This window comes from Bos grunniens, chromosome 10 (assembly GCF_055505025.1).
Source record: "Bos grunniens cultivar Pamir isolate PY7600 chromosome 10, Bosgru_T2T1.0, whole genome shotgun sequence".
Classification (NCBI taxonomy): Eukaryota; Metazoa; Chordata; class Mammalia; order Artiodactyla; family Bovidae; genus Bos; species Bos grunniens.
Window position 1 is genome coordinate 27,725,502 of NC_141174.1, and position 26,011 is coordinate 27,751,512.

Below are 26,011 nucleotides of genomic sequence, written 5' to 3' on the forward strand. Positions count from 1 at the left end.
GTAAAACTTATGTCCATTGAGTCGGTGATCCGTCCATCCATCTCATCCTCTGTTGTCCTCTTCTCCTCCCGTCTTCAATTTTTCCCAACATCCTGGTCTTTTCAAATGAGTCAGTTCTTCGCATCAGGTGGCCAAAGTATTGGAGTTTCAGCTTCAACATCAGTCGTTCCAATGAATATTCAGGACTGATTTCCTTTAGGATGGACTGGTTTGATCTCCTTGCAGTCCAAGGGACTCTTTAAGAGTCTTCTCCAACAGCACAGTTCAAAAGCATCAATTCTTCGGCACTCAGCTTTCTTTATAGTCCAGCTCTCACATCTATACATAACTACTGGAAAAACCATAGCCTTAATTAGATGGACCTTTGTTGACAAAGTAATACTTTTTAATGTGCTGTATAGGTTGGTCATAACTTTTCTCCCAAGGAGCAAACGTCTTTTAATTTCAAGGCTGCAGTCACCATCTGCAGTGATTTTGGAGCCCCCCAAAATAGTCTGTCAGTGTTTCCACTGTTTCCCCATCTATTTGCCATGAAGTGATGGGACTGGATGCCGTGATCTTAGTTTTCTGAATTTTGAGCTTTAAGCCAACTTTTTCACTCTCCTCTTTCACTTTCATCAAGAAAGGAAGGAAAGGATGGCATTTAAAACTCAAAATGGTTCCAGTGGTTAATAATCTGCCTTCCAATGCTGAAGACACGGGTTTGATCCATGGTTGGGGAACTGAGATCTCGCATGCTGCAGGGCAGCTAAGCCCATGCACTGCGACTAGCGAGCCTGTGTGCTGCAACTATAGAAGCCCACCCGCTGCTGCAACGACCGAGCCCGTGTGCTGTAGAACCTGTTCTCCACAATAGAAGTCCGTGTGCTGCAGTGAAGCCCCAGTGCAGGTGCCCACCACCCTCATTAGGAGGTAAAACTAAAGCCACTTAGCGTTTACATTGATGTTTAGAGAGAGAGAAAGGAGTCTCGGATAGCTCTGGAAAACAGGTAGTCTATGGAGCTACTATTTGAGAAAAGTACAGCAGGATTAGCAGCAGGTTTTGGATGGAAGCTGAGCTGAGTTTAGATATATTACCTTTGAGGTTATAGGAGTCCTTGATGGGAAGGTTAGAGATGGTTATTCGTAATTATCAGCATGAGCGTAGGGCAGGGGAGATAAAGAACAATGCTGGGGACCCCAGGTGATAGCAGAGAATCATTGTGCTTCACTGCAGTGGTTCAGGGGGAGCTAGTGGGTTGTATGTGAAGTGTCAGGAAGTTGAAGTGATGGCTGTGGATAATGATTGCACACACAGTAGTGGAATCTTGGGTGTACTATCCTCATTAGAGTGAAAATCCTATCCCTTCTTTCCTGAGTGAAGGATGTTTTATCACATAGGTAGTTTATTGTTATTATTTTCATATTTTCTCTCTATATCTTGGCTTTTCTTGATTTGAGTTGGCTCCACTCCTGCCTCATTTTGGTTAAATATGTATCTCAAATTATAGAATATATGATTTGCCAAAGTGAATGTAATTTTAAGATAAAATACAACATTTTCTACTGAAATCTTGCCTTGAGTCCTTTATATTGCTTCTTGTCCACACGTTTGGTTTGTTTTTCCCACTCTCAGATTACGCCCTGTCACTTAGTTATCTACGTGTTTTATCTTTTCTTTGGCTCTACTGGGTCTTCGTTGCGGCGGGTGGGCTTTCTCTAGTTGTGACCAGCAGGGACTACTCTTGTCGTGGTGCCTGGGCATCTCATTGTGGAAGCCTGTCTTGTTGGAGAGCGTGGACTCTAGGTTGCACGGCCTTCAGTTGCAGCACGTGGGCTCCTAGTCGTGACTCTTGGGCTTTAGAGCACTGGCTCAGTAGTTGTGGCGCATGGGCTTAGTTGCTCTGCAGCATGTGGTATCTCCTTGGACCAGGGATTGAACCATGTCCCCTGCCCTGGCAGGTGGATTCTTAACTACTGGACCACCAGAGAAGTCCCTGTTTTTATCTTTTATATGTTTTATGATTTAACTGGAAATCAGCGCTCTGGTTAGCCTCTTAATAGACTAAAACGGTTTTGTGGAATAATACGAAGTCCGCAATTTAAAGATCTGAGAGTCTCCCTACACAGACTCTTATGGGTGCTTTGTTAACTTCACTGCATCCTCTCTAGGCTGAAGGATGGAAGATTTGTTTTCATAAAATAACAGCCATCTGAAAGTAGCTTTGGGAATGATAACTACCGGAGGGAGCATGAAATTTCCATTTTTCATTTTCCTGCATCTGATAAGGACTTTAGCTCTACATTCTGGCTGGATTTGTCTTGGAGGTGACTCTTTAGATCCAGAGGAGATTAGATCTGTATGTAGGTGTGAGCCATTGGGTGTGGTGGGATAGAGGAGGTGGGGTTGCTTACATGATTAGAAATATAAATAATGGAGGAGAATTGAGTAACATCTGGGAAAGGCATTTAGGAAGTGATGAATTTACTGGGAAATTTTTAAGGATAGGATAAGTCTAAAAGATAGGATCTAGTAAATTAGAAGGTAAATAATTCATTGGCACTTTGAATATACAGTGGTGGTGATTTAGTCACCAAGTCATGTCTGACTTTTTGCGACCCCATGGACTGTAGCCCTCCAGGCTGCTCTGTGCATGGAATTCCCCAGGCAAGAATACTGGAGTGGGTTGCCGTTTCCTTCTCCATGAATATACAGCAGGTGCAGACAAATAATCGTTGACACCACTTATCATGAGGTACCTAGAATAGTCAAATTCATAGAGTCAGAAAGTAGAAGCCAGGGGGCCTGGGCATGGGGTGGGAGTGGGGAAGGGGGATGGGGAGTTAGTGTTTACTGGGGTTAGAGTTTCAGTTGAGGAATGTGAAAAACTCTGGAGATGGATGATGGTGAGAGTTGTGCAACATTGTGAATGTACTCAGTGCCACTGAAGTGTTAAATGTGGTTAAAATAGTATGTTTTGTATTATGTGTAATATAATATATATTGTGGACTTTTACCACAATTAAACATTTTTTTAAAAAGAATTTTTTGTTATTTTTAAAGACTGTAAGGTTATGATGATGAATATTGCCAAAAGATATTTTTAGAATGAGATCAGGAAGAAATCACTGCTCAAGGTTAGGAGTAGATTGTTACCGTTTGTAATGTATCAGAGGGTAGAGAAACTGGCAGGCACTCTGTCCTGTTATTAAACTATCACTCTGTGCTGCATCTGTTAATGCTCATTTAATAATGTTGTTTGGCATGTTTGTGTGTCCATCGAATATTTTTGTGGGGGTCAGTGGACCTCTTGATGTTGAGCACAGAATTTTGTGTGTTTTGCCTGTTTTTATGGGAGAAGATCTGTAGTTTTTGATGAAATTTTGAGACATAGTCTGACTCCAGAATGGTTTAAGCCCAATTTTTACATGTGCAGTGCTCTGCTAGGTGCTGCTCCCTAAAATATAGCATGAGATTAGGGGGAAGCAGGGTCTTCCTATTTATGGCAGTAACTAAAGATGAAGATGAAATTGTTAGAATGATTTCACCAATGAAACCATCTGGGCCTGGAGTTTTCTCCATGGGAAGGTTTCTGGCAGTGAATTCATTGTTTAAAAAAATTTAGTGTATTGAAGTATAGTTGATTTATAATGCTCTGCTAATTTCTACTGTATAGCAATTATATGTATCTCTCTATATATACATCAATTATGAATATATATATACACACATTATTTTCATATTCTTTTCCATGATGGTTTATCATAGGTTATTAAATACAGCTCCCTGTGCTATACAGTAGGCCCTTGTTGCTTATCCATTCTATATAAGTTTGCATCTGCCAATCCCAAACTCCTAATCCATCCTTCCCCCACCCCTTCAATTTTTAAAATACATATGTGACTATTCAGGTTTTTTGTTTTCTCTTGTGTCAGCTTTTGTTGGTTTTTATAATGGTTTCACAATTAAGAATTGTGTTTGAATTACTTAATCCTTAGTGGTTCTTCATAAAGGTGTGTACTAATGAAAGATGACCAGCACCTGCACAACTTCCAGTGTTAGCAGTGTAATTATCTGCTACAAATACTGTGTGAGTCAGTTAAGTCTTCACAACAACCCTGTTGTATTATATGTTATATTATTATTATATATTATTTTATAGATTATGTTAAGGAAGTAGAGAGAGGTTAAGAAACCTTCCCAAAGCTACTCATCTGGGTACCTGTCAGGACTGAGAATTGAACCCAGTCTGGCTACAGAGTTCATCCTCTTGACTACTGTGCTGTAATACTCTCCTGGGATCAGTCTTTCTAATAGGAATGGAGACTAAAATCTCTAAACTTGGACTCTTGCCTCAGTACTGTGTCATTTTCCTTGAACCCCTCTACATAAGTAATAAGGCTTTGATGCTTTCCCTGGAACCTTTTCCTTGCTTGTTATTTTACCAAATAATAAGCTCTGGGGTTAAATGTTCATTTTTGCTTAAGGAACAGCTTCCTTTTCACTCCCTCTCCACCCCCCACCCCAAACCTCACTACCCTGTATAATAACTACGTTGCCTTTGTTATTCTCAAATTAATTTTTTTTTCCCTGCCTGACTACTGCCTTCCAGTAGGCAAGAGTACATGGTCATTGGGAGTGAGGAGGTGGTCAGGAGGAAAGCTTTGTAGTTCAGAACTCTCCTCTGTTCCACCCAAACCACAGTCCTTGAGATGGTCATATCCCCTAAGTTCATGTGCTCCCTGCATGACAGTTCTCCCCCTCTCTCCTTGTTAGAAACAAGAGGGCCATATCCGCAACTAAAGGATCCTTAAATTGCTAGGTTAGCTTGGATTTAGAGCTAGGAAGTTAGATATTTAAATGTCCTTTCATCTTTATGTTGGCCCCTAATCCTTGGAAGTATTTACGATTACTTAGGATTGTACAGCCTGCCTATTTGTGGTCCTTACTGGGTCAGTGATACAGACGAATAACCTGGGCCACTTACTTCGCTGTGTGATCTTAGGTGAATCTTCATCCTAAGATTGTTACGCACTGTAACTTTGTAAAGTTATTGTGATGTGATTATTGTTATCATTTATGGTACTACCTTTGCCACCTCTGTTAGACTTACTTTTTTCTTTGAATGGATTAATTAGTTTTTTGGTCACAATGAAGTCTTGCTAGCATGAAAGCTCTTTTTGTGTCATTAAGGTGGCTTTTCACATCTTTGACTATTGATTTTAAACTTTAATTCTCTCTGGGAAATCTTATTTTCAAGTCTGTTTTTTGTGATAGGGTACGGCCCTGTAAATCTGCAAGTGCCCATGTGTATATAATTATATTAGGTTGTCCAAAAAGTTTGCTTAAATTTTTCCATAACGTGATAGGAAAAACCTGAACAAACTTTTTGGCCAACACAGTATATACTTACGTATGTGCTGTCCTTAGTTGACCTATATAACCATTTTTTTCTGATACTACTTGCATAGTAATATCCACACTGTATTAATAATTTACCACTTCTCTTCTGCAAACATTGTCTCTTAACATATCTGATAGGGATTTTAATGGGTTTAGTTTAATTTAAACATTCTAAGGAGCAGGTTTTTACTCAGGAAGCAGTGAGCTACTCATGATTGCTATTTGCTTCATTTACAAGCTGTAGTCTCTCTGGCTTAATTGCTTCACAGATTGTTGAGAGTTTTCAATATACTTAAAATGGTTTGACAGCTGTGACTTGTCTAGCGCTGAACTATCCAATACTATGATTTCAACTGACATGAGAATATTCCTTTTCTTTCTCCTCCCTCCTTGCCCCCAGCCTGGCAGCAGAATTTGCAGGATAAATTACAGTACTGCATTCAAGTTTTGATTTCTCTTTTATCCCACCTTGTAATTTAACCTAGAAACTGAAAATATGGTTAGTTGTATAAGCAATACTTCTGGAAAAACCTGCCAAGAAAATGGATGACAAAATGATTGGAAAATATTGCCGGTCGTATATTTAAGTGGGTCCTTACCTCTAGCATAGCAATTCGATTGATGTTAGTTTCTATGGCTTGGTCTTCTTTTTACTGAAGAAGGACAGAAATGAGAGAGAGAAGGATTTATTGGTTGATTCTCTAAGGGAAAAGCCGGTTACACCATAGCGGTGCATTATTAGCAGGAAAAAGTGGAGAAAATGAGTGTCTTCCATGCGGAATTCTGAGAGATGCTTGAGGCAAGAATTTGGCAAGAAAACAATGAGCAGGTCCTTTCCAGGAGGTAGCTGGCCTCTGACCAATAGTAAAGACCAAACTTGATCTGTAAATGAAAACAAGGAATACGCTATCTAGTGACTTCTGCAGAGAAAGTTGCCTCTGAAAAGTGAGGGGAAAATAAGGGACGCTATTCTATGCAGTTACAGTGATGAATAGAGAAGTGGTGGGGGTTAGCAGAGGAGGAACAACAGGAAAGACCAGAGCCTGAGGCAGAATTCAGGGAAGAGCAGTGCCAGGAGAGGAGGGCAGGGGTGACACAGAGAAGAGAGGATGTTTCTGAGTAGAAATAGGACTGGGCATAACTGTCTGGTGAGTTGGAGAGCAAGTTTATTTTTTCATAAAATGGACAAGCAAGGTATTTTGGAGAGTATGATATTTCCTGGCACTCCAGAAATGTAGGTTACAAACAAAGTGGGGGGCTGGGCAGGTGCTTACACGGGCATACTGTGGATTTTCCCTTCCTGAAGAAGTTAAGCCTTTTATGAGAATAGGGTAGAACATTCTGGAATAACCCCAGCCTCTTTTGTGGGACTTTTGGATTTTTCTCTGAGAAGTTAGAAAAATTTAGACAGTAGGTGAGGTGCTAGAAAATGGAGTTTTGTATCGTCAGGAACAAAGCGGGGTGTCTCTTATGCCCTATTCTGGAAAGCATGTGTAGTAATTTGAAGGATAAAATAATTGGAAGGCAGTGGTCTTTAAGAGCACATTTTAAATGGAAGCTAAAAGGGTTGGTACACAGTGCCCCTAGAACCCTCTCTCGTTTTTTTTCTGAGGAACTTACACCCACGCTTTTGCCTCTCCCTCCGAGACGGGGCTGGCACGCCTCTGTGAGGCTGGTGAGGCGGGGCTGGCTGGCTGGAGTGGCGTATCTTACTCAGCTTATTATGAAGAGTAGTATCTGGTAAAGAGTGATGTTCATCTCTGGTCAGAGGTAGGTCAGGTGTGTTTTTGTTTTCGCTGCTCACCCTCTAGCTCAGGGCTTTTATTTTCCTAATGAGGGGTCACAGAGACCAGAGAATTACACACAGACACAGAGTAAGGGGCAGTGACAGTTTGGGCAGTTTCCTGTTTATCTTCAGTAATTTTATGTAAGAACACATACTCAGTAGCCAGAAATGCCCCATTAGGAGCCTCCAGTGTTTTGTGTGTTTTTTTAATTCAAAATTCAAGAGGTTTAATTATTCCTTTAGCACTGGCTGATTTTGAAAGTAAAGCGTTGAAAGCAGATGTTAAAAGACCATATGTGTTCTCAAAAAAGCCCCGTGTTGTTATTGTTTTATCAACTTGGGCACTGTGATTCTTACTGGAATCACTTAATTGAGCAGTTTGAGTGCCTTTCTGGGATGTTCGGACCTGCAGTCCGTGCATAATGAAATGCACTGAAAACCTGGTGCCACAGGGCGAGCCTGAGTGTGGGGTGTGAGTGCGCGACTGCCAACAGCAGGACAGCCTGCTCTGTATTTATACACAGCAAGCACCATGACTATTGCAGTGTTTACACCTCTATTTTTGGATTCCAAGATTTAATATCAACAATCTTCACTTTTGGATTCACTGCTACATTTCCAATTTTGGAGACGGTGCAATATAGTTGTCTCTCTGTGGGAAATATTTCCCTGTGATGGTTCGTGTGGGGATAATAGACTCTAGAGAGAATAAATTTGACATTATTGTCAGCGTGTCAGCAGGTAAAAAGTTGCCTCTTTGAGCAAAGTCTAGTCTTGAAATAGAAGCCTAATGGGAGTGGAGGGTTCATGGTTGGAATTTGTGGGAAATGAGATGAAGCTGCAGGGATGGCTCTAGATTACAGAGGTCTTGGCAGGCTAAGTAGGGGAGAGTAGGCTTAATCTCGTGGATGGCAAGCAGGAAGTTGCTAAGGTTTTTGAATAGGAGGTGAAATGTAAATGATATTCTTATTTTTCTTTCTCCTACCCCACAAAGAGAGCTTCCTGCCAGCTCCTTTGTGTAGCTTTTCAGTGGGCCGATTCAACCCAGCATGGCCAGTGGCAGAGGACTGTTGTCCCAGTCCTGTGCAATGGTGGCAGAGGAAGAGGAACTAGAGAAGAATATGTAAAGAAACTCCCCATCTTCTCTATTTTTTTCTGTGCTCATCAAAGAAAGTTCAGGAACCAGAGGGAAAAATGATCTGTAGTTTCATTATTTAAATTCAATTATTGCCCACATTTTGGCAAGTTTCCTCCTATCAGTTTTTTTAAAATGAGATTTTTCCCTTAAGTAAAAAAATTTTTTTAAGATATATGGAATATAATTTTAAGAATAGAGCTTAGGCAGTGAATGTTCAGTGAATTTAACAATTCTATATACTCATGTAACCATAACCCTAAATCTAGAACATTGCTGTCACTAAGGAAAATTTCCTGTTTCATGTTTTCCCTTGTTAAATTTTTTTTCTAATCTTACTATATGTATAATTTCTATTAAAATTTTTCTTTAGAATTATGATGCAAACATGCTTTCATGTAGTTAAATATCTTTTAAAAACATCATTCTAATGTCTGCCTCATTCTACATCTTGTAGATATAGCATTGTTTTATAAAACAGCTTAGCTGTTTTCCCATTTGGAAGACATTTAAGCTGCTTGCAAATTTCCACTATTAGAAGTAACACCACCATTAACTCCAAGAGACATTATGAAGGAATAACTAAAATGACTTCTTGATAAGTTGCATAAAGCAGATAACAAAGAGGAAGAGTTAAAGAAAATTTTTAAGAGTTAGAATAAGGAAGGTGAAAGGAGAATTCTCTTTTATGGGGAGGTGGAGGATGTGATTGGTTTTGACTAGAGTGAATTTGAGATCTACTGAGAATTGCACAACTGCAAATAATGGAGTTAAGGACATCCTAGGGCCTTGGAAACGAAATCATAGTAGAAAAGGTGACAGAAAACAGACAGGAACTTCCTGCTGAGGATTCAGCTTGCTCCACCTTGAGATTTAGTGATCATCTCTCTTTTGAGATGTGTGTTCCTTGGGTGAAATTGATGACTTTGAGGCATTCATTGACTTCTGTATTTAATATTCCAAGACCCAGAATGTGCTTTGCTTTCTGTTCTGCTTCACACTAAGATGTTTTACTGTGATTGCTGCTAATTCTGAGAAAGAAAACTTGATGTGGGGGTCTCTCACTTTTCTTTGGCTCAGGTCAGAGCAGTTGCCATTTAATTTTCTTGACCTTCTACTGGATTCTTTCCCACTAATGGAGGATTGATGTATTAGCCTAAGAAAATTAAATTGCTTGAATTTGCAGAAGTTATTAATGGAAGAAATAGTTTTGTAGGAAATGATGGCTAACTTTTGAGTAAATAGCAGGAATTGAACATATGCACATATGCAGAGTACATCATGAGAAACGCTGGGCTGGAAGAAGCACAAGCTGGAATCAAGATTGCCGGGAGAAATATCAATAACCTCAAATATGCAGATGACACTACCCTTATGGCAGAAAGTGAAGAGGAACTAAAAAGCCTCTTGATGAAACTGAAAGTGGAGAATGAAAAAGTTGGCTTAAAGCTCAGCATTCAGAAAACGAAGATCATGGCATCTGGTCCCATCACTTCATGGGAAATAGATGGGGAAACAGTGGAAAAACAGTGTCAGACTTTATTTTTTTGGGTTCCAAAATCACTGCAGATGGTGATTGCAGCCATGAGATTTGAAGACGCTTACTCCTTGGAAGGAAAGTTATGACCAACCTAGATAGCATATTCAAAAGCAGAGACATTACTTTGCCAACAAAGGTCCTTTTAGTCAAGGCTATGGTTTTTCCAGTAGTCATAGAAGATGTGAAAGTTGGATTGTGAAGAAAGCTGAGTGCCAAAGAATTGATGCTTTTGAACTGTGGTGTTGGAGAAGACTCTTGAGAGTCCCTTGGACTGCAAGGAGATCCAACCAGTCCATTCTAAAGGAGATCAGTTCTGGTTGTTCTTTGGAAGGACTGATGCTAAAGCTGAAACTCCAGTACTTTGGCCACCTCATGTGAAGAGTTGACTCACTGGAAAAGACTCTGATGCTGGGAGGGATTGGGAGAAGGAGGAGAAGGGGACGACGGAGGATGAGATGGCTGGATGGCATCACCGACTCGATGGACGTGAGTTTGAGTGAACTCCGGGAGTTGGTGATAGACAGGGAGGCCTGGTGTGCTGCAATTCATAGGGTCACAAAGGGTCGGACACGACTGAGTGACTGAACTGAACACATATGTCTACTTCCTTTATCTCTGAAACCACATTGAAATTACTGAAAGGAAATAAAACCCACAGGAAAAAAGTGAAACGGAGAGATCTCAGAATCAACATTTTGGAAACCATAAAGCAAATGACCTGGTGATCACTACCAAGGCTGATTAGAGAAAGCTGATTCTGGTCTGTAGCAACAATAGTTTGGAAATTGCCAGCTCCCACTGCATTAACTCCAGAAGGTGCAGAAAGGTACTTTTCAAAGTAAGGGTGCTTGGGGTGAAAACAGACTTGGTGGACAGTCTGTGTAAGATATAGCTGGAACTGCTTCTCCCAAACCAGGCAGCCAGATGACTGCTCCTCCCAACCCGCAGCAGAAGACTGAGGGTTACTCTCTGGAGAGGCTAAACTGGAGGGAATCCGAACTCAGGGACATTGGTTCCAAGCAGCAGTACCTTTTTGAAAGCAGGGAAGCGTATTGAGTGAAAAGATCCTTAACCCTCTTCCTCACTCAGCTCCCAGATCCTTTATGCCACTATTCTAGAGATGTATGCTTCTTTTCTAGAGAATTAGATAAGCCTAAGAGAAAAGATCCAAAGGCACCAATAAAAGGAGCATTCCTGGGGGGATGAGAGGATGGCTGTGGTGAGGAATAGCCCAGCCAGTCTCACTGTAGGGGAGCCCACTGCTCACTGCCACCCTCTCATACAGGTCTCCCATTTTAGTACGATGGGTGCGATACTGAGTAAGAGCACCAATTTTGTGGGTTTAAATCCTCTCTTCCAGTTAGTTTTCCAAGATTTTGAACTTTACGTAAGTGTACATGGAGGGGTTCAGCTCAGATGTCTTCCTCTTTCCCTTGCACCTCGCTACCCTCCCAGTCTCTTTTCCTGCCACTGGTCTTTGCGGTCTTCTGATGGGCGTAGGTCAGAGAGAGTGGAGCAAAAAACAACGGCCTGTCCTTCCCACACTTTCTCCCTTTCGTCTCCTTGTAGCTAAGTGTCGATGTTATTCCTCAGAACTGCACCTGGTACTTGTATTTGATCTGTATTCAAGTTCTGTTGATTGTCTGTCCTTGATCTCTCATGGACGGATTCCTTTCTTCCTATACAGCTGTCAGTGCTCTGATCCTTCTAGAAACCGATTGTCTAAAGGGGTCAAATTATTTTCAGAAAAATCCAGTTATATCTGTTGATCATAACAGTTATCAACTACTGCCACCACCACCAGCAGTAGTAATAATAACATCAGTGAAAACAGGTTGTTGTTGTTTTTTTCCCCCAGTCTGTGTAATCTGAATAGTGTGTGTACCTAGTAGATTTTGAAAGGAAAACTTAAGGAAATATTGATGTAAGTAAAAATGATGGTATCCTTGTGTTAGGAAAATGCCTAAGATTTCTATTACTCTAATCTTTTGAGTTTGGCTGTGTATTTAAAAACTCTGATTGGGCAACATAAGTTTTTAAGCTTCCTTTTGTTGTTTGTTTGTTTTGTTATTTGTTACTCTCTTTCTTCAACTGATTGCTAAGCTTTTAAAATTTTTTTTATCATTTTAAAATGTTCTTTCTGCCTCATTTCAGAAATCAGTTTCAATAGAATAGCTGCTGTGTCCTAGAAAGCCCTGTTAATACAGATTTAAAATATGATGGTGAAGGGGTAACAATAATTAGGTTGTAATCGTTGACTTTAGAAATCTTTTAAATCCTCTTTTAGATTTCCGAATCTTGTAAAACAAACTGCACAACTGTCTCACAGGCATATTTCTTAGTCACACGGAAACAGTGCTCTCTGTCTTGGTTCTGGTTTGGTGAATGTGTTCTGAAAGGTATAGAGCTTTGTCCACAAGATGATTTTATGATACAAATGTGAACAGCCTTACTGGAGTAGCTTGACACACCTACGTGTCGCAGTATTTTAGTCCTTACTGTGTTGCTAAGACCTGTGCTTGTGACCTGCGTGGAGGTGGTTTTGGTTCAAGGAATCGTATTCTAATGAGCATGTCTGGAATGATAACTTATGGAAATGCTTGTCTGAAACTTCTAATTTCATTGACACTTACCATATTTAATATATTAGAGAATAAAATAACACCTGTAATCTAAGACGTTGTTATACTGATTTAATTAAATTTCTCCTCTTTAGAATTAGTGTTAAGGACTTGTCTTTATGTTAGAATAAGAGATTTTAATGATTCCATGAGTTAGATAAGTTTTAAACAGCCTTGTCCATTCATGTAGACAGTGAGGTTTAAAAAGAAAATTTGTGCCTAGTCTGAAGTGGAGACTACAGGAGATTTATTATAATTAAAAGACATAGTTTGTCTTTCAAAACATTGATTGAAGGGATTGCCAGTGAATTAAATTAAGTGCTAATTGAAAGTTTAAAATGTTGCCATTTGTTTCCTAATCAGAGCATGAGTTAAAAAGATAGTTTATCTTCTGCAATTTTCTTGAGCATAATTACAGATGCTTTGGGATTTCCCCCTTTATTTTTATTTATGTGTAATTAAAAGGGGCTGAGAGTCAGGTTTGGAAGGTTCTTTATAATTGGGATCACTAAGAATTCTTAAATTTGGTGTTACCAAAAGTAACTTGACACTATATATGTATATGTTGTTACTTTTATGTTACAAAAATTATATAGCATAGCAAGGTGTACCTAAGCAAATTTTGTTAGAATTTTATTTCTTCGAGTTTGAATGTTTAATACAAATTCTAGTATGTTTGGAAATCAGTCTTCTCTGTTCAAATGTCTGATTTATAGATTTAAAGTAAGTTTTGTTTACATTTTTATTTTGGATGTGATTATTTTTAAAAATGGCATACATGGCAGATGTTGATGAACTACTATGAAATTTTCTTTCGATTTAGTGTATCTATTTAGATACATCTTTTGGGCTACCACAGAATACTGTGAGAATAATGCGTGATGACCTAGCTTCAACATTGAGTTTCCTGGGTCCTGCCTCTGCTTATAAATACTTGATTAAATCATTTGTTTGTTTTTAATACATGATAGATTATGGAATGATAAACGAAGAACTGGATGAAAAAACTCAGGGATATTATTGAAATTGTTACTTGCATGGGGTCTTGATACAAATTTTGCTAGAGGAGTGCTAGAGGAATAATGGCATTTTGAATTTTGCTTGAATGTTCTCTGCTTAACATCATGTAGCTCTTTTTTGTTAGAAAACTTATTTCTAAAAAAAAAAAAAAAAAAAAAGAAAACTTACTTCTTAGATGTAATCCCAAGAAAATTTATTTTATAGTTATGATGTCATTTTTTGTATTTACAGCTAGTATTGCGTAAGTATTTGAAATTACAGTTTCACAGATGAAAGGGGGAGAAACCTTTCTGATGTTAATTAGTTCACTTGCTTTTATCAAAGAAAGATGACACTTAATCATCTAGAAAGTATTATTTTAAAGCACAGGGAAGATAATTTAAGTTACCTTGTTATACTGTGGTGGAAGTGTCCCTGACCACATTACATGCCTGGTTTCCGCAAGCCTTAAATATTAATAGTGCTAACAAATATATAACCAAAGGAAATAAAAAGTATTCCTTTAATACCTTTAAAAAGTACTTTTTAATATTCCTTTAAGTTAAGTAGGTATTTTTTTTAATATTTTTATTTTTTAAAATAAAAATTTTAATTTAATTTTATATAAAATTATATATATATAAAATTTATTTTTTAATATATATATTATATATATAAATTATATATATATTTTATATAAAATATATATAATATATATTTTTATATAAAATTTTTTTATATATATATATTTTTTTTAAATAAAATTTTTAAAATAAAATTTTTAAAAAATAAAAAAGTATTTTTATTTTTAAAAAATACTCAACTGTATTATCCTTACCTTCTGTTTTGTTCATTATTAATCCTGGGAGATATTTAGTAGTTACTAGGTGCTTCCACATTCTGTTTTTTTATGCTAGGCTAGTTATTTTCCTTAAGCAATAACAATGGCAAGGTGTCAACCAAAATCATGGTGTAAAGTTAGTAGTTTCTATGGAGAGAAAGAGATTGAGGATATTGAGTTTTCCTGCAGTAATTTAATAAATTATTTAAAATGCTAGTAGTTGTATTTTAATATTGCAGGTTAAAATGAAATAAGTTGTTTAATCAAAAACTGTTGAAAATATGCCTAAACACTTCTTCTTTTGCTAGATGGGCTATGTCTAGTCTTCTCTTTAGTCTTCTCTTTTAGTCTTCTCTTTCACATTTGGTCAAGACTTCAAAATTTATTTCTTTACACCGAAGTTAACAGCAATCAGCGGGAAACCAAAGAACTGAAAAATAAGAAAGCAGCCAGTCCCTCAAAGCAAGCTGCTGTCGGGTCCTAGGCCTTGCCTAGCATCTCCCGCTTTCACCCTCTTCCCCAGTGTGTTACAGTGCCAGTTTTGAGTTGTAACTGAGTTGTAACTGGTAGATTCTTAATTAACATTAGTATTATTTTAGGGCTGTTGGATTTAGGAAATAAAAATACAGGGCACCTACTTCAATTTGAATTTCAGATGAACAGTGAATAACCTTTTTTAGTCCCCATGTAGTGTGTGGGATGTATTTGACCAAAAAACTGTTTATGTGAAACTCAGACTTAACTGGTAACCTGTATTTTATCTGGAAACCCTATTTATTTCCATTTTTTTCTATATTAGGCTCTAGGCATTCAGAAATTAGGGATTCCCAGGTGGCTCAGTGGTAAAGAATCTGCCTGCAAAGCAGGAGACCCCGGTTCAATCCCTGGGTCAGGAAGATGCTCTGGTGAAGAGAATGGCAACCCACTCCAGCATTCTTACCTGGAGCATTCCATGGACAGAGGAGCCTGGTGGGCTGTAGTCCATAGGGTCCTAATGAATTGGACACCACTGAGCGACTGACCACACACATGCCCATGCTTTCAGAAATGAGTAAAGAGCCCTAGAGGGACTCAGAAGCTAACTGGGCAAGGTGAGAAGGGACGTGAGGAGGAGAAACACCAGAGACGAAACTTGCGGTCATCCAGATGTTTGATGATGGGGCTGTGAACCAGACATCAGGGATGCAGAGCTTGCTTTATTTCTGTGTTAGTGCCGGGTAAGGGCATCAGCTTGAGTCTGAATGCTCTCAGAAAAAGAGTGTCCGTGCATGTCATTGAAGGCCACTGGCAGACCAGAAACCTGAGAAGGGGGTGATGGGAAAACAGAGTCTGGTGAGGGGAATCAGGGAAGAAAGAGAGATATAAAGAAGGCAGGTCCATACATGGTCCTCAGGGGTGGTGGTAGAGGTGAGGTGTCAAACAAAGAACCCCAAGAACCCTCTGACAGATCATGGCACTTTTACCTTGAAAAACTCACAAGCTCTTAGGACCTCACTTTTCTGATTTCCTACAGTGGAACTGGGTTTTTTTGTTGCTGTTACGTTGCTCAGTCATGTCCCGACTATTTGCAAACCTATGGACTGCAGCATGCCTGGCTTCCCTGTCCTTCACTGTCTCCTGGAGTTTGCGCAAATTCATGTCCATTGAGTTGGGAATGCTATCCAATCTTTCATCCTCTGCTGCCCTCTTCTCCTTTTGCTTTCAGTCATTCCCAGCATCAGGGTCTCTTCCAGTGAGTCGGCCCTTTGTATCAGATAGCCAAAGTATTGGAGCTTCAGCTACAGTATCAGTCTTTCCAATGAATATTCAGGGTTGATTTCCTTTAGTACTGACTGGTTTGATCTTGGAATTCATGGGACATTCAGAAGTCTTTTCCAACACCATGGTTTGAAGGTATCATTTCTTCTAAGCTCAGCTTTAGCTCTCACATCTGTTTATGACTACTGGAAAAGCTATAGCTTCTTTTACTATACAGACCTTTGCTGGCAAAATGATGTCTCTGCTTTTTTAATACACTGTCTAGGTTTGCCATTGCTTTCCTTCCAAGGAGCAATCATCTTTTAATTTCGTGGCTGTAGTTACTGTCTGCAGTGATTTTGTGACCCAAGAAAATAAAGTCTGTCACAGCTTGTACTTTTCTCCCATCTGTTTGCCATGAAGTAATGAGACTGGGTGCCATGATCTTAGTTTTTTTAATGTTGAGTTTTGAACCAGTTTTCTCACTCTCCTCTTTTCACCTTCATCAAGAAGCTCCTTAATTCCTCTTTACTTTTTGCTCTTTGAGTAGTATCATCTGTACATCTGAGGTTATTGATATTTCTCTTGGCATTTCACATGATGTACTCTGCGTGTTAAGTTAAATAAAGTGACAATACATAGCCTTGTATTCCTTTTCCTATTTTGAACCAGTTATCTGTTCCATGTAAGTTTCTAAGTGTTGTTTCTTGACTTGTGTACAGGTTTCTCAAGAGACAGATAAGATGGTCTTGTATTCCCATCTCTTTAAGAATTTTCCACAGTTTGTTGTGATCCACACAGTCAAAGGCTTTAGTGTAGTCAATGAAGCAGAAGTAGATGTTTTTATGGAATTCCCTTGTTTTCTGTACGAACCAGCAAATGTTGGATTTGATCTCTGGTTCCTTTCCCTTTTCTAAACCCAGCTTGTACATCTGGAAGTTCTCGGTTCATGTACTGCTGAAGCCTAGCTTGAAGAATTTTGACTCTAACTTTGCTAGCATGAGAAATGAATGCAATTGTCTGGTAGTTTGAACAATCTTTAGCACTACCCTTCTTTGGAATTGGAATGAAAACTGACCTTTTCCAGTCCTGTGGCCACTGGTGAGTTTCCAAATTTGTTGCATGTTGAGTGCAGCACTTTAACAGCATCATCTTTTAGGATTTTAAATAGCTCAGCTGGAATTCCATCACCTTACTAGTCTCTAACAAGATCTGATTCTAAAAATATCTTGGTGGAATCACCTACCCTAGGTTTTCTGTCTGTGAGCAGAAGTTTTAACATCCAGATTTAATACCTATTCCTCCCATTCCCCCCGCTTTGCTTTCTGTCCTTATCACTGCTTTCTAGAGACCAGGCCAATGCCTTCAAACCTTTAGTTTGGTCCAACTTTCAGTGTTTATTTTAATATTGTTGAAATGAAAATGAATTAAACTTACCTCAAAGACACTTGTTTCTTAATTTTTTTCATTGCATTGACCCCAGTATAGATTAAAATAAAATAGAGATAGTATACTTTAAAAACTTTTGTTCATTTCTGGTTATTAAAAATGTATTAATAGTGACAGTTTGTGACTTTATAAAGACCTGAATGCATTTTAATCTAGCTACATAGATGCTTTAAAGTTTTCTATGCAGTGAGGAATGATGCTGGTGGCTACTTGTGGTCATGATACATTTGCCTAAGCACGCAGCTGCCAGTTCAGTTCAGTCGCTCAGTAGTGTCTGACTCTGTGACCCCATGGACTGCAGCATGCCAGGCCTCCCTGTTGGTCACCAACTCTTGGAGTTTACTCAAACTCATGTTCATTGAGTCGGTGATGCCATCCAACCATCTCATCCTCTGTCGTCCCCTTCTGCTCCCCCCTTTAATCTTTCCCAGCATCAGGGTCTTTTCAAATGAGTCAGCTCTTCGCATCAGGTGGCCAAAGTATTGGAGTTTCAGCTTCAACATCAGTTCTTCCAATGAATATTCAGGACTGATTTTCTTTAGGATGGACTGGTTTGGTCTCCTTGCAGTCCAAGGGACTTTCAAGAGTCTTCTCCAATACCACAGTTCAAAAGCATCAGTTCTTCGGCGCTCAGCTTTCTTTATGGTCCAACTCTCACATCCATACATGACTACTGGAAAAACCATAGCTTTGACTAGACAGACCTTTGTTGGCCAAGTAATGTCTCTCCTTTTTAATATGCTATCTAGGTTGGTCATAACTTTCCTTCCAAGGAGCAAGTGTCTTTTAATTTCATGGCTGCAGTCACCATCTACAGTGATTTTGGAGCCCGCCCCCCCCCCCCCACGCCAAATAAAGTCTGTCACTCTTTCCATTGTGTCCCCATCTATTTGCCATGAAGTGATGGGACAAGATGCATTGATCTTAGTTTTCTGAATGTTGAGTTTTAAGCCAACTTTTTCACTCTCCTCTTTTACTTTCATCAAGAGGCTCTTTAGTTCTTCTTTGCTTTCTGCCATAAGGGTGGTGTGACCTGCATATCTGAGGTTATTAATATTTCTTCTGGTAATCTTAGTTCCAGTCTTTGCTTCACTCAGCTAGCGTTTCTCACAATGTACTCTGCATATAAGTTAAATAAACAGGGTGACAGTATACAGCCTTGACATAACTAGTTTCTAGATTTGGAACCAGTCTGTTGTTCCGTGTCTGGTTTTAACTGTTGCTTCCTGACCTGCATATGTATTTCTCAAGAGGCAGGTCAGATGGTCTGGTATTCCCATCTCTTGAAGAATTTTCCAGTTTGTTGTGATCCACACAGTCAAAGACTTTGGCATAGTCAATAAAACAGAGGTAGATGGTTTTTTGGAACTCTCTTACTTTTTCAATGTTCCAGTGGGTATTGGCAATTTGATCTCTGGTTCCTCTGCCTTTCCTAAAACCAGCTTGAACATCTGGAAGTTCACGGTTCATGTACTGTTGAAGCCTGGTTTGGAGGATTTTGAGCATTACTTTACTAGCATGTGAGATGAGTGCAATTGTGTGGTAGTTTGAGCATTCTTTGGCATTGCCTTTCTTTGGGATTAGAATGAAAACTGACCTTTTCCAGTCCTGTGGCCACTGCTGAGTTTTCCAAACTTGCTGGGATATTGAGTGCAACACTTTCATAGCCTCATCTTTTAGGATTTGAAATAGCTCAACTGGAATTCCATCACTTCCACTAGCTTTGTTCGTGGTGTTGCTTCCTAAGGCTCACTTGACTTTGCATTCCAGGATGTCTGGCTGTAGGTGAGTGATCACACCATCATGATTATCTGGGTCATGAAGATCTTTTTTGTATAGTTCTTCTGTATATTCTTGCCACCTCTTCTTAATATCTTCTGCTTCTGTTCAGTTCAGTTCAGTCGCTCAGTCATGTCCGACTATTTGTGGGCCCATGAACCATAGCACACCAGGCCTCCCTGTCCATCACCAACTGCCTGAGTTCACCCAAACTCATGTCCATTGAGTTGGTGATGCCATCCAACCATCTCACCCTCTGTTGTCTCCTTCTCCTCCTGTCCTCAGTCTTTCCCAGCATCAGAGACTTTTCAAATGAGCCAGCTCTTCGCATCAGGTGGCCAAAGTATTGGAGTTTCAGCTTCAACATCCGTCCTTCCAATGAACACCAGGACACCTTCCAATGAACACCTGATCTCCTTTAGGATGGACTGGTTGGATCTCCTTGCAGTCCAAGGGACTCCCAAGAGCCTTCTCCAACACCACAGTTCAAAAGCATCAATTCTTTGGCACTCAGCTTTCTTTATACTCCAACTCTCACATCCATACATGACCACTGGAAAAACCATAGCCTTGACTAGATGGACCTTTGTTGGCAAAGCTTCTATTAGGTACCTATTAAATTGTTACCTACTTAATAGTCCTTTTAAAACCTGGGCTGTAAATCAGAAGTGACTGCCATGATAAAGGAAGATTTAATGGAGGCATATTTATTATTTTGAACAGTGGTTTTAAACCATTTTAGAATCTGGAAGTCTTTTGGAAATCTGATGAAGGCAACTGGGTCGTTTCCCAAGTTGGACTCACACATACACAGTGCTGGCTAAGACTTGAGGAATTTAGAGAACTGTCCTCCTCACTTTCATCCAAGGATGACCCAATTTTAAACTCATGATTTTGCAGCTCAGCTGTATAGTTCACCTGGTCCATTCATTCAGTCCTTCAACCATTCATTCATGAGGTAGATCCTAGACATTGTGAGAGGCCCTGATTTTTAACTTTCCTGACAATCATAATCTTTTTCAAACAAATTCAAGAGCTTCTTTTTATTTTGAAATTAAAGGCATAATGCACATACCTCATGTCTCTAACTTAGGCTTTTTATGCATTTAGAACTTATTTGGTGTATCCCAAGAGAATGAATAGCAGCTACTGAATTTCATCCATATTCCTCTTACTTTAATACAGCTTTTCTTAATTTATTTTTAGTTGTTGTGCTGTGTGATCAGTCGTTTCTGACTCTTTTTGACCCCATGGACTGTAGCCTGTTGGGCTCCTTTGTCCACGAGATTCTCCAGGCAAGAATACTGGAGTGGGTTGCCATTTCCTTCTCCAGGCAATCTTCCTGGTCCAGGAATGGAACGTGTGTCTCTTGTACCTCCTGCACTGGCAGACAGATTCTTTCCCATTAGCGCCACCTGAGTTATCCATATCTGCTCTTATCTGTATAGTTACAGTTGACAGCATTAGAGCTCAGTTGGTAAAGAATGCACCTGCAATGCAGGAGACCCCGGTTTGATTCCTAGGTCGGGAACTTCCGCTGGAGAAGAGATAGGCTACCCACTCCAGTATTTTGGGGCTTCCCTTGTGGCTCAGTGGGTAAAGAATTCTCCTGCAGTGCAGAAGACTTGGGTTCCATCACTGGGATGGGAAGATCCTCTAGAGAAGGGAAAGGCTACCCACGCCAGTATTCTGGCCTGGAGAATTCCATGGACCGTATAGTCCATGGGGTTGCAAAGAATCAGACACGACTGAGCGACTTTCACTTTCATTATAGTCACATCATCTTTCCCCCTAAATCTTTATTTCTGACATCTCTTTGTGCTTCAATATAATGGTTAACTTTAATCCTGTACAGTGTTCTACTGAATCGATGTGCTTCTCTAATGTTGGACTTAAAGGTTATTTCCAATTTTACACTTTTTGGAGAATGTTGCAAATGACTAAATAGTTTTTTCAGTCTTAGATTAGTTTCTTAGGATAGATTCTCAAGGATGGGAACAATGGTTCATTTAGTCATGACATTTTTATTAAGCAACTATGATGTGCCAGGCAGAGTGAAAGGCTGACTTGATTTGCTTTCCATTTGTTCTAGACAACTACTTAATTAGTTGAGTTGGCTATTAATTGTTCAGCCCAATAGATCCTTGCTTCCTCATTACTCATGGTGAATGTTCAGGAGTACTAAGTAAAGCATTGTAAGGAAGGCGGATCTGAAGAATGGCATTGTGTGGCTAAGTGACATGTACATGCCTTTAGAATTCTTTGTTGTTTGGATTGGTTATACAATTCAGCATTCTTTTGATGTGACAATAATTGAGAGATGAAGCTTTGGCCAAAAGAGAGGCTTAGAACACTGTGCAAAGCTAAACATCTTAGGTTAAATAACCTAGGCTTATTTAAATCACTCAAAAATTTAGATTGAAATTTGGTTAAAGCAAAAACATACAGTTGTATTATATATCCAAAACTTTATTTTATGAACATTTATTGGAAGACTCATATGTGCCAAGAAAACCAGTGTGAATATGACATTGCATATTCCTAATTAGTGGGAAGAGACAAATATGTAAGCAAATATTTGCTGCAGCCCAGTATTTCCTCACCGTGAAAGAGTTTGAATGTCAAAGAATACAGAGGAACAGAAGTTTCTGTGTCTTTTTACCCATATTTTTTTTTTTTACTATAGAAAGTGTGTTTCTTTTCTCTCTCTTTTCTCTTTCTTTTTATAAATTAATTTTTATTGGAATGTAGTTGTCCTTCCTTCTGTGTTTTACTTTTGCATCTTGTGGGAAGGAAAATAAAACTTGTTCCAGAGTACAAGAAATATAAATGATGTAGTTGAGGTGGAAACTCAGTTTCTGCAATAAACGCATAGTTGAATGAAGATTCGAAAGCAAGTAATTAAAAGATTTTTGCTCTTTTGATTACACAGTATGAATGGCTGGTTGAAGAGAAATCATTGATTGATGATTATCTGAAAAGTCACTGGTTTCTTTGTAAACATAATTTCTAATCGTTAGAAGGGATGAAAGTAAAGTAACTGTGTGCTATACATGCTGTAGTTAGTTCCTGCAAAAATATTGTAGAATGATAATTTTATTTTTCAGTCATTTAAAGAAGTGCAAAAGAGTTAGACTACCCACTTTTTTAGAACACTGGGGTGGAGCCTGACAGATTGGGTTCAGTCATAACTGCTGGTTACTAACGATAACCTCAGCTCTCAACACCTGTGCCTTTATTTCCTCAATGGCAAATTGAGGGTAATGATAGTACTCGCTTTATAGGGCTTCTGAATCCAGTAGGTTTTGCTCTGGAGGAAAATCCAGCAGCATTTGCTGCTTGGTCATCTTTTTTTCCTTAAGACACTCATTTCTCCTAGCTCATAAGATCCTCAAACTCAAATCTTTTTTTTTTCTCCTACTTCCTACTCCTTTCCATTTGTCTTTCTTGTCTCCCCCACATCCATGTCTGGTTTCTAAATGTTGGATATCTGAGGGTCCTTTCCCTTCTTTCTATTTATTCCTTTCAAGAAGATCCCTTAATGCCATGGTTTCAAATATCTTTACATGCTGATGAGTCTGTATAGATCTCCAGTCCTGACCTGTCTACCTCTGAGCTTACAGGTTCATGTGTCTGGTTGGCTCCTGGATATTGCTCTTTTAACATATTTTAACATGGATTTCTGGATGTCCCCACTAAAGCCAGCAAACAAAGGAAACGTTTCCCTTTCCCAGTCATTTTCATCTTGGGTAAATGACCTTACGTCTATGACTCTTTCTCGAGTCTTTCCTTTTGTTCACCCCATACTTCCAAGCCAGCAGCAAATACTACCTCTAGAAGATACTTGAATCAGTGTGTTTCTGTCCTCTCTGCTAGCCATCATCATGTCTTGACTCTTTCATAGGCTTCTAACTTCTCCCCTTCCTGTCTGTTCTATACATAGCTGCCAGAGGGATTGTTTTAAAAGGAAAAATTGAACTGTATCCTTTTTCTGTTTCAGATCCACTAATGGCTTCCCATTGCACTTAGAGTAAAATCAAGTCTTTCCATAGCTTACACTTCTGAGTTCAGTGACCATATCTAGAAAATAGGGATAATTGTGACTTTAAACTAGAATATAAACTCCTGGAGGGCACAGATTTTTATCTACTTCATTCACTTCTATTGTCCCTGTGCCCAGAACAGTGTGAGTTCATAATGAGCACTTAATAATTATTTGTTGAATGAGTAAACACATTCAGATTATATGAGCCTTTCTTTTCCCCTCTTTCAGAACAACATATTATAGCCTAGTATTTTCTATATTATATAGAAAGTTCAGCAAAGGCTTCTGGTACCATATCTACCCATCCCTGCCTTGTTTCTTTTGTGTTTGTTTGTTTGTTGGCCTTAAGGCTCCAAGCTCTTAGTTCCCCAAACAACTGTTGTACCCTTGCGCTCTGTAGTGAAAGCTCAGAGTCCAAACAGTTGGACCACCAGTGAATTCCCTCCCCACCCCTGTTTTATTTTTAAATTTGAGGCTGCATTTGAGTCATTAGGAGAGGATAGATAAGTAGTAGAACAAGAAACAGAATAGAAATTGGAAGGAACCCTGGGAAGGTCACTGCAAAATAGTAGCAGCAGCATTTAAAAAAATAAGCATTTTACCATAGAAATCTTGGACTATGTGCAGAAATAGTAGAATAGTATAATGAATTCCTGTCTCTTCGTGGCCCAGTTTCAACAGTTGTCAATTCATGGCCATTCTTTGAGCCTCCAGGATTTAATTTGGAAATTTCCTATGGTAAAGGAGTACCTGGTTTATAGAAGTTTGTATCACAGATACCTTACCCTGGTCATTGTTACTATTTTACAAACCCGCTGAGAGCAGGTTAGATATGATTGTAAGGACTCTACGTTCTGAAATATTTTTTCCGATTTGCTTTCTGTAAATGCCTGAAATTTACCATTAGTATGACTGTAAACCCGCAAATTGTGAATAAGCCTGAGAAGGGAAATACATGAAGCCCATTAGCAGTTATTTGTATTTTAGTGTAAATTGATTAATGAGAAGCTTGCTTGAGTGGTAAGTAATGAAGCACAAGCTTTGATGGAAGGCATGAAATCACAGAGGCCTGGGGTGGAGATGGCATCGTAAGCACAAGGAATACTGTTCAAGAGGGTGGAAGGTACTGCTGTATTTCCCAGTTTTTCTTGGAGCTGGTCCTGGCCTCAAAGCCGGGTCTCCTTCCAGTTTGGTGGTGTTCTTGTCATCTGGGTTCCCTTTGGCTGGCCGCAAAGACCTTGTGTAAGGCTGCCAAGGAGGTGATTCCATTCCAGCTAACTCTGCTACTTGTTTATTTTTAGGTATCTTGCAATATATTCAGAACTCTTCCTCCTAGTGACAGCAATGAATTTGATCCAGAAGAAGATGAACCTACCCTTGAGGCATCGTGGCCACACTTACAGGTACTTTGAGCTAACATTTGTTCTAAAAGAAAGATCCATTAATCCATGAGCTGATTAGCATGGGAATTCCTTGACGGCCTTTATTCACCAAGAAATCAGATTAAGAGTACATTGCTGGAAAGCTGGAGAATGCTTTTTATGTTTCTTACTCTTGATAATTGGATGCCAAAAGAATAAAATAATAAGTGTTACAATGCTTTAGGGCGGCCCGTCCCAGCTTGCACACTCGGCCAGCAGCTTTTATTAGCGTTTCTGTGATCTTCCCGCTGGAGCCTCAAACAAGAACAGAACTATTTCACATTAATATTAGTTAGATGTGATTAGGTCACAGAGTACATACCTCATTTTCAGCAGTTAGGTGCCCTGGGGACTTTGAATGCCTGTCTTCATGATAACCACGAATGTGTTTCTTTAGCCTGGAAGGACAAGAACAAATTGCAGTAGCTGTTTCACGGCGTCGTAAGGAGGAGCAATAGCTGAGAAAAAGCTTGTGTGAAGGCCAGTTTTGCTCTGTTGCACTGAGAAGGCCATGTTTTCCAGTTACCCTCATGGGCCAGGACAGATTAGGACCATCCCTGCATCTTCTTTCCCAGCATTAAGCCCATTTGTACTGTGTTGAGTTATCCACACCAGCCCTTCACCATCCTCCTTTCCTGGCTGCCTTCTTTCAAGACCGGACTTTATCAAATGAATAGAATGAGGAAATGTGAGTACAGTGAACCTTAAGGCCAGTTTTTCCATTCAGTTAGGTTGTTTTCCAAGGCTGTGTAACAGTAAGGACGGAGGGAATGATGGAGAAGGAATATGACCTTGTACATTTTAACCCGAGGCAGAAGCCACTGCATCTTTGTAGCAGTGTGCTTGTGGTTACTAGTTGACTTTCTGAAGGGCAGAAAACTGTAGCAGGGAGAGAAGGCCTAGAGATATTCTAAGGGTTTATTTTTTTCCCTGTTTCAGAATTTTTGACATACATTTGCAACTTTCCCTGTCCTGCTTTGGCAGCTCAAGGTTGCTGCAGATACATATGTAATGCTCTTTTGTCTAGTTATATGGAGAGCTTTCAGGGCTGTGTTTTCTCAACTCTCACCTAGGCATGTCATACATATATATTCCTGCTATGATTGCCAAGTGGAGTAAATTAGTTAAAACCCTATAGTTGATTTACTATCTTAGATGCTTGATTTTTTTTTTTTTTTTCCCTTAAGGTGCCAGACATACTTTCTGCAGTCTAAGAAATTTGGGAGACTATTTGTGCTTTTCATGGTGGATCCCAGATTGTGACCAAAAAAAAAA

At 39.3% G+C, this 26,011-nt stretch overlaps 1 protein-coding gene across 7 annotated transcripts in view; it reads left to right on the forward strand.

Moving 5' to 3' along the window:
* PPP2R5E (protein phosphatase 2 regulatory subunit B'epsilon) overlaps positions 1–26,011 on the forward strand; it is a 160,869-nt gene that overhangs the window by 91,170 nt on the left and 43,688 nt on the right. For all 7 annotated transcript variants that reach the window (XM_086320352.1, XM_086320353.1, XM_086320354.1 and 4 more), the window contains one exon: positions 24,617–24,718. In XM_086320352.1, coding sequence (XP_086176478.1) covers positions 24,617–24,718 — 102 coding nt within the window. The remainder of the gene's footprint in view (positions 1–24,616; positions 24,719–26,011) is intronic.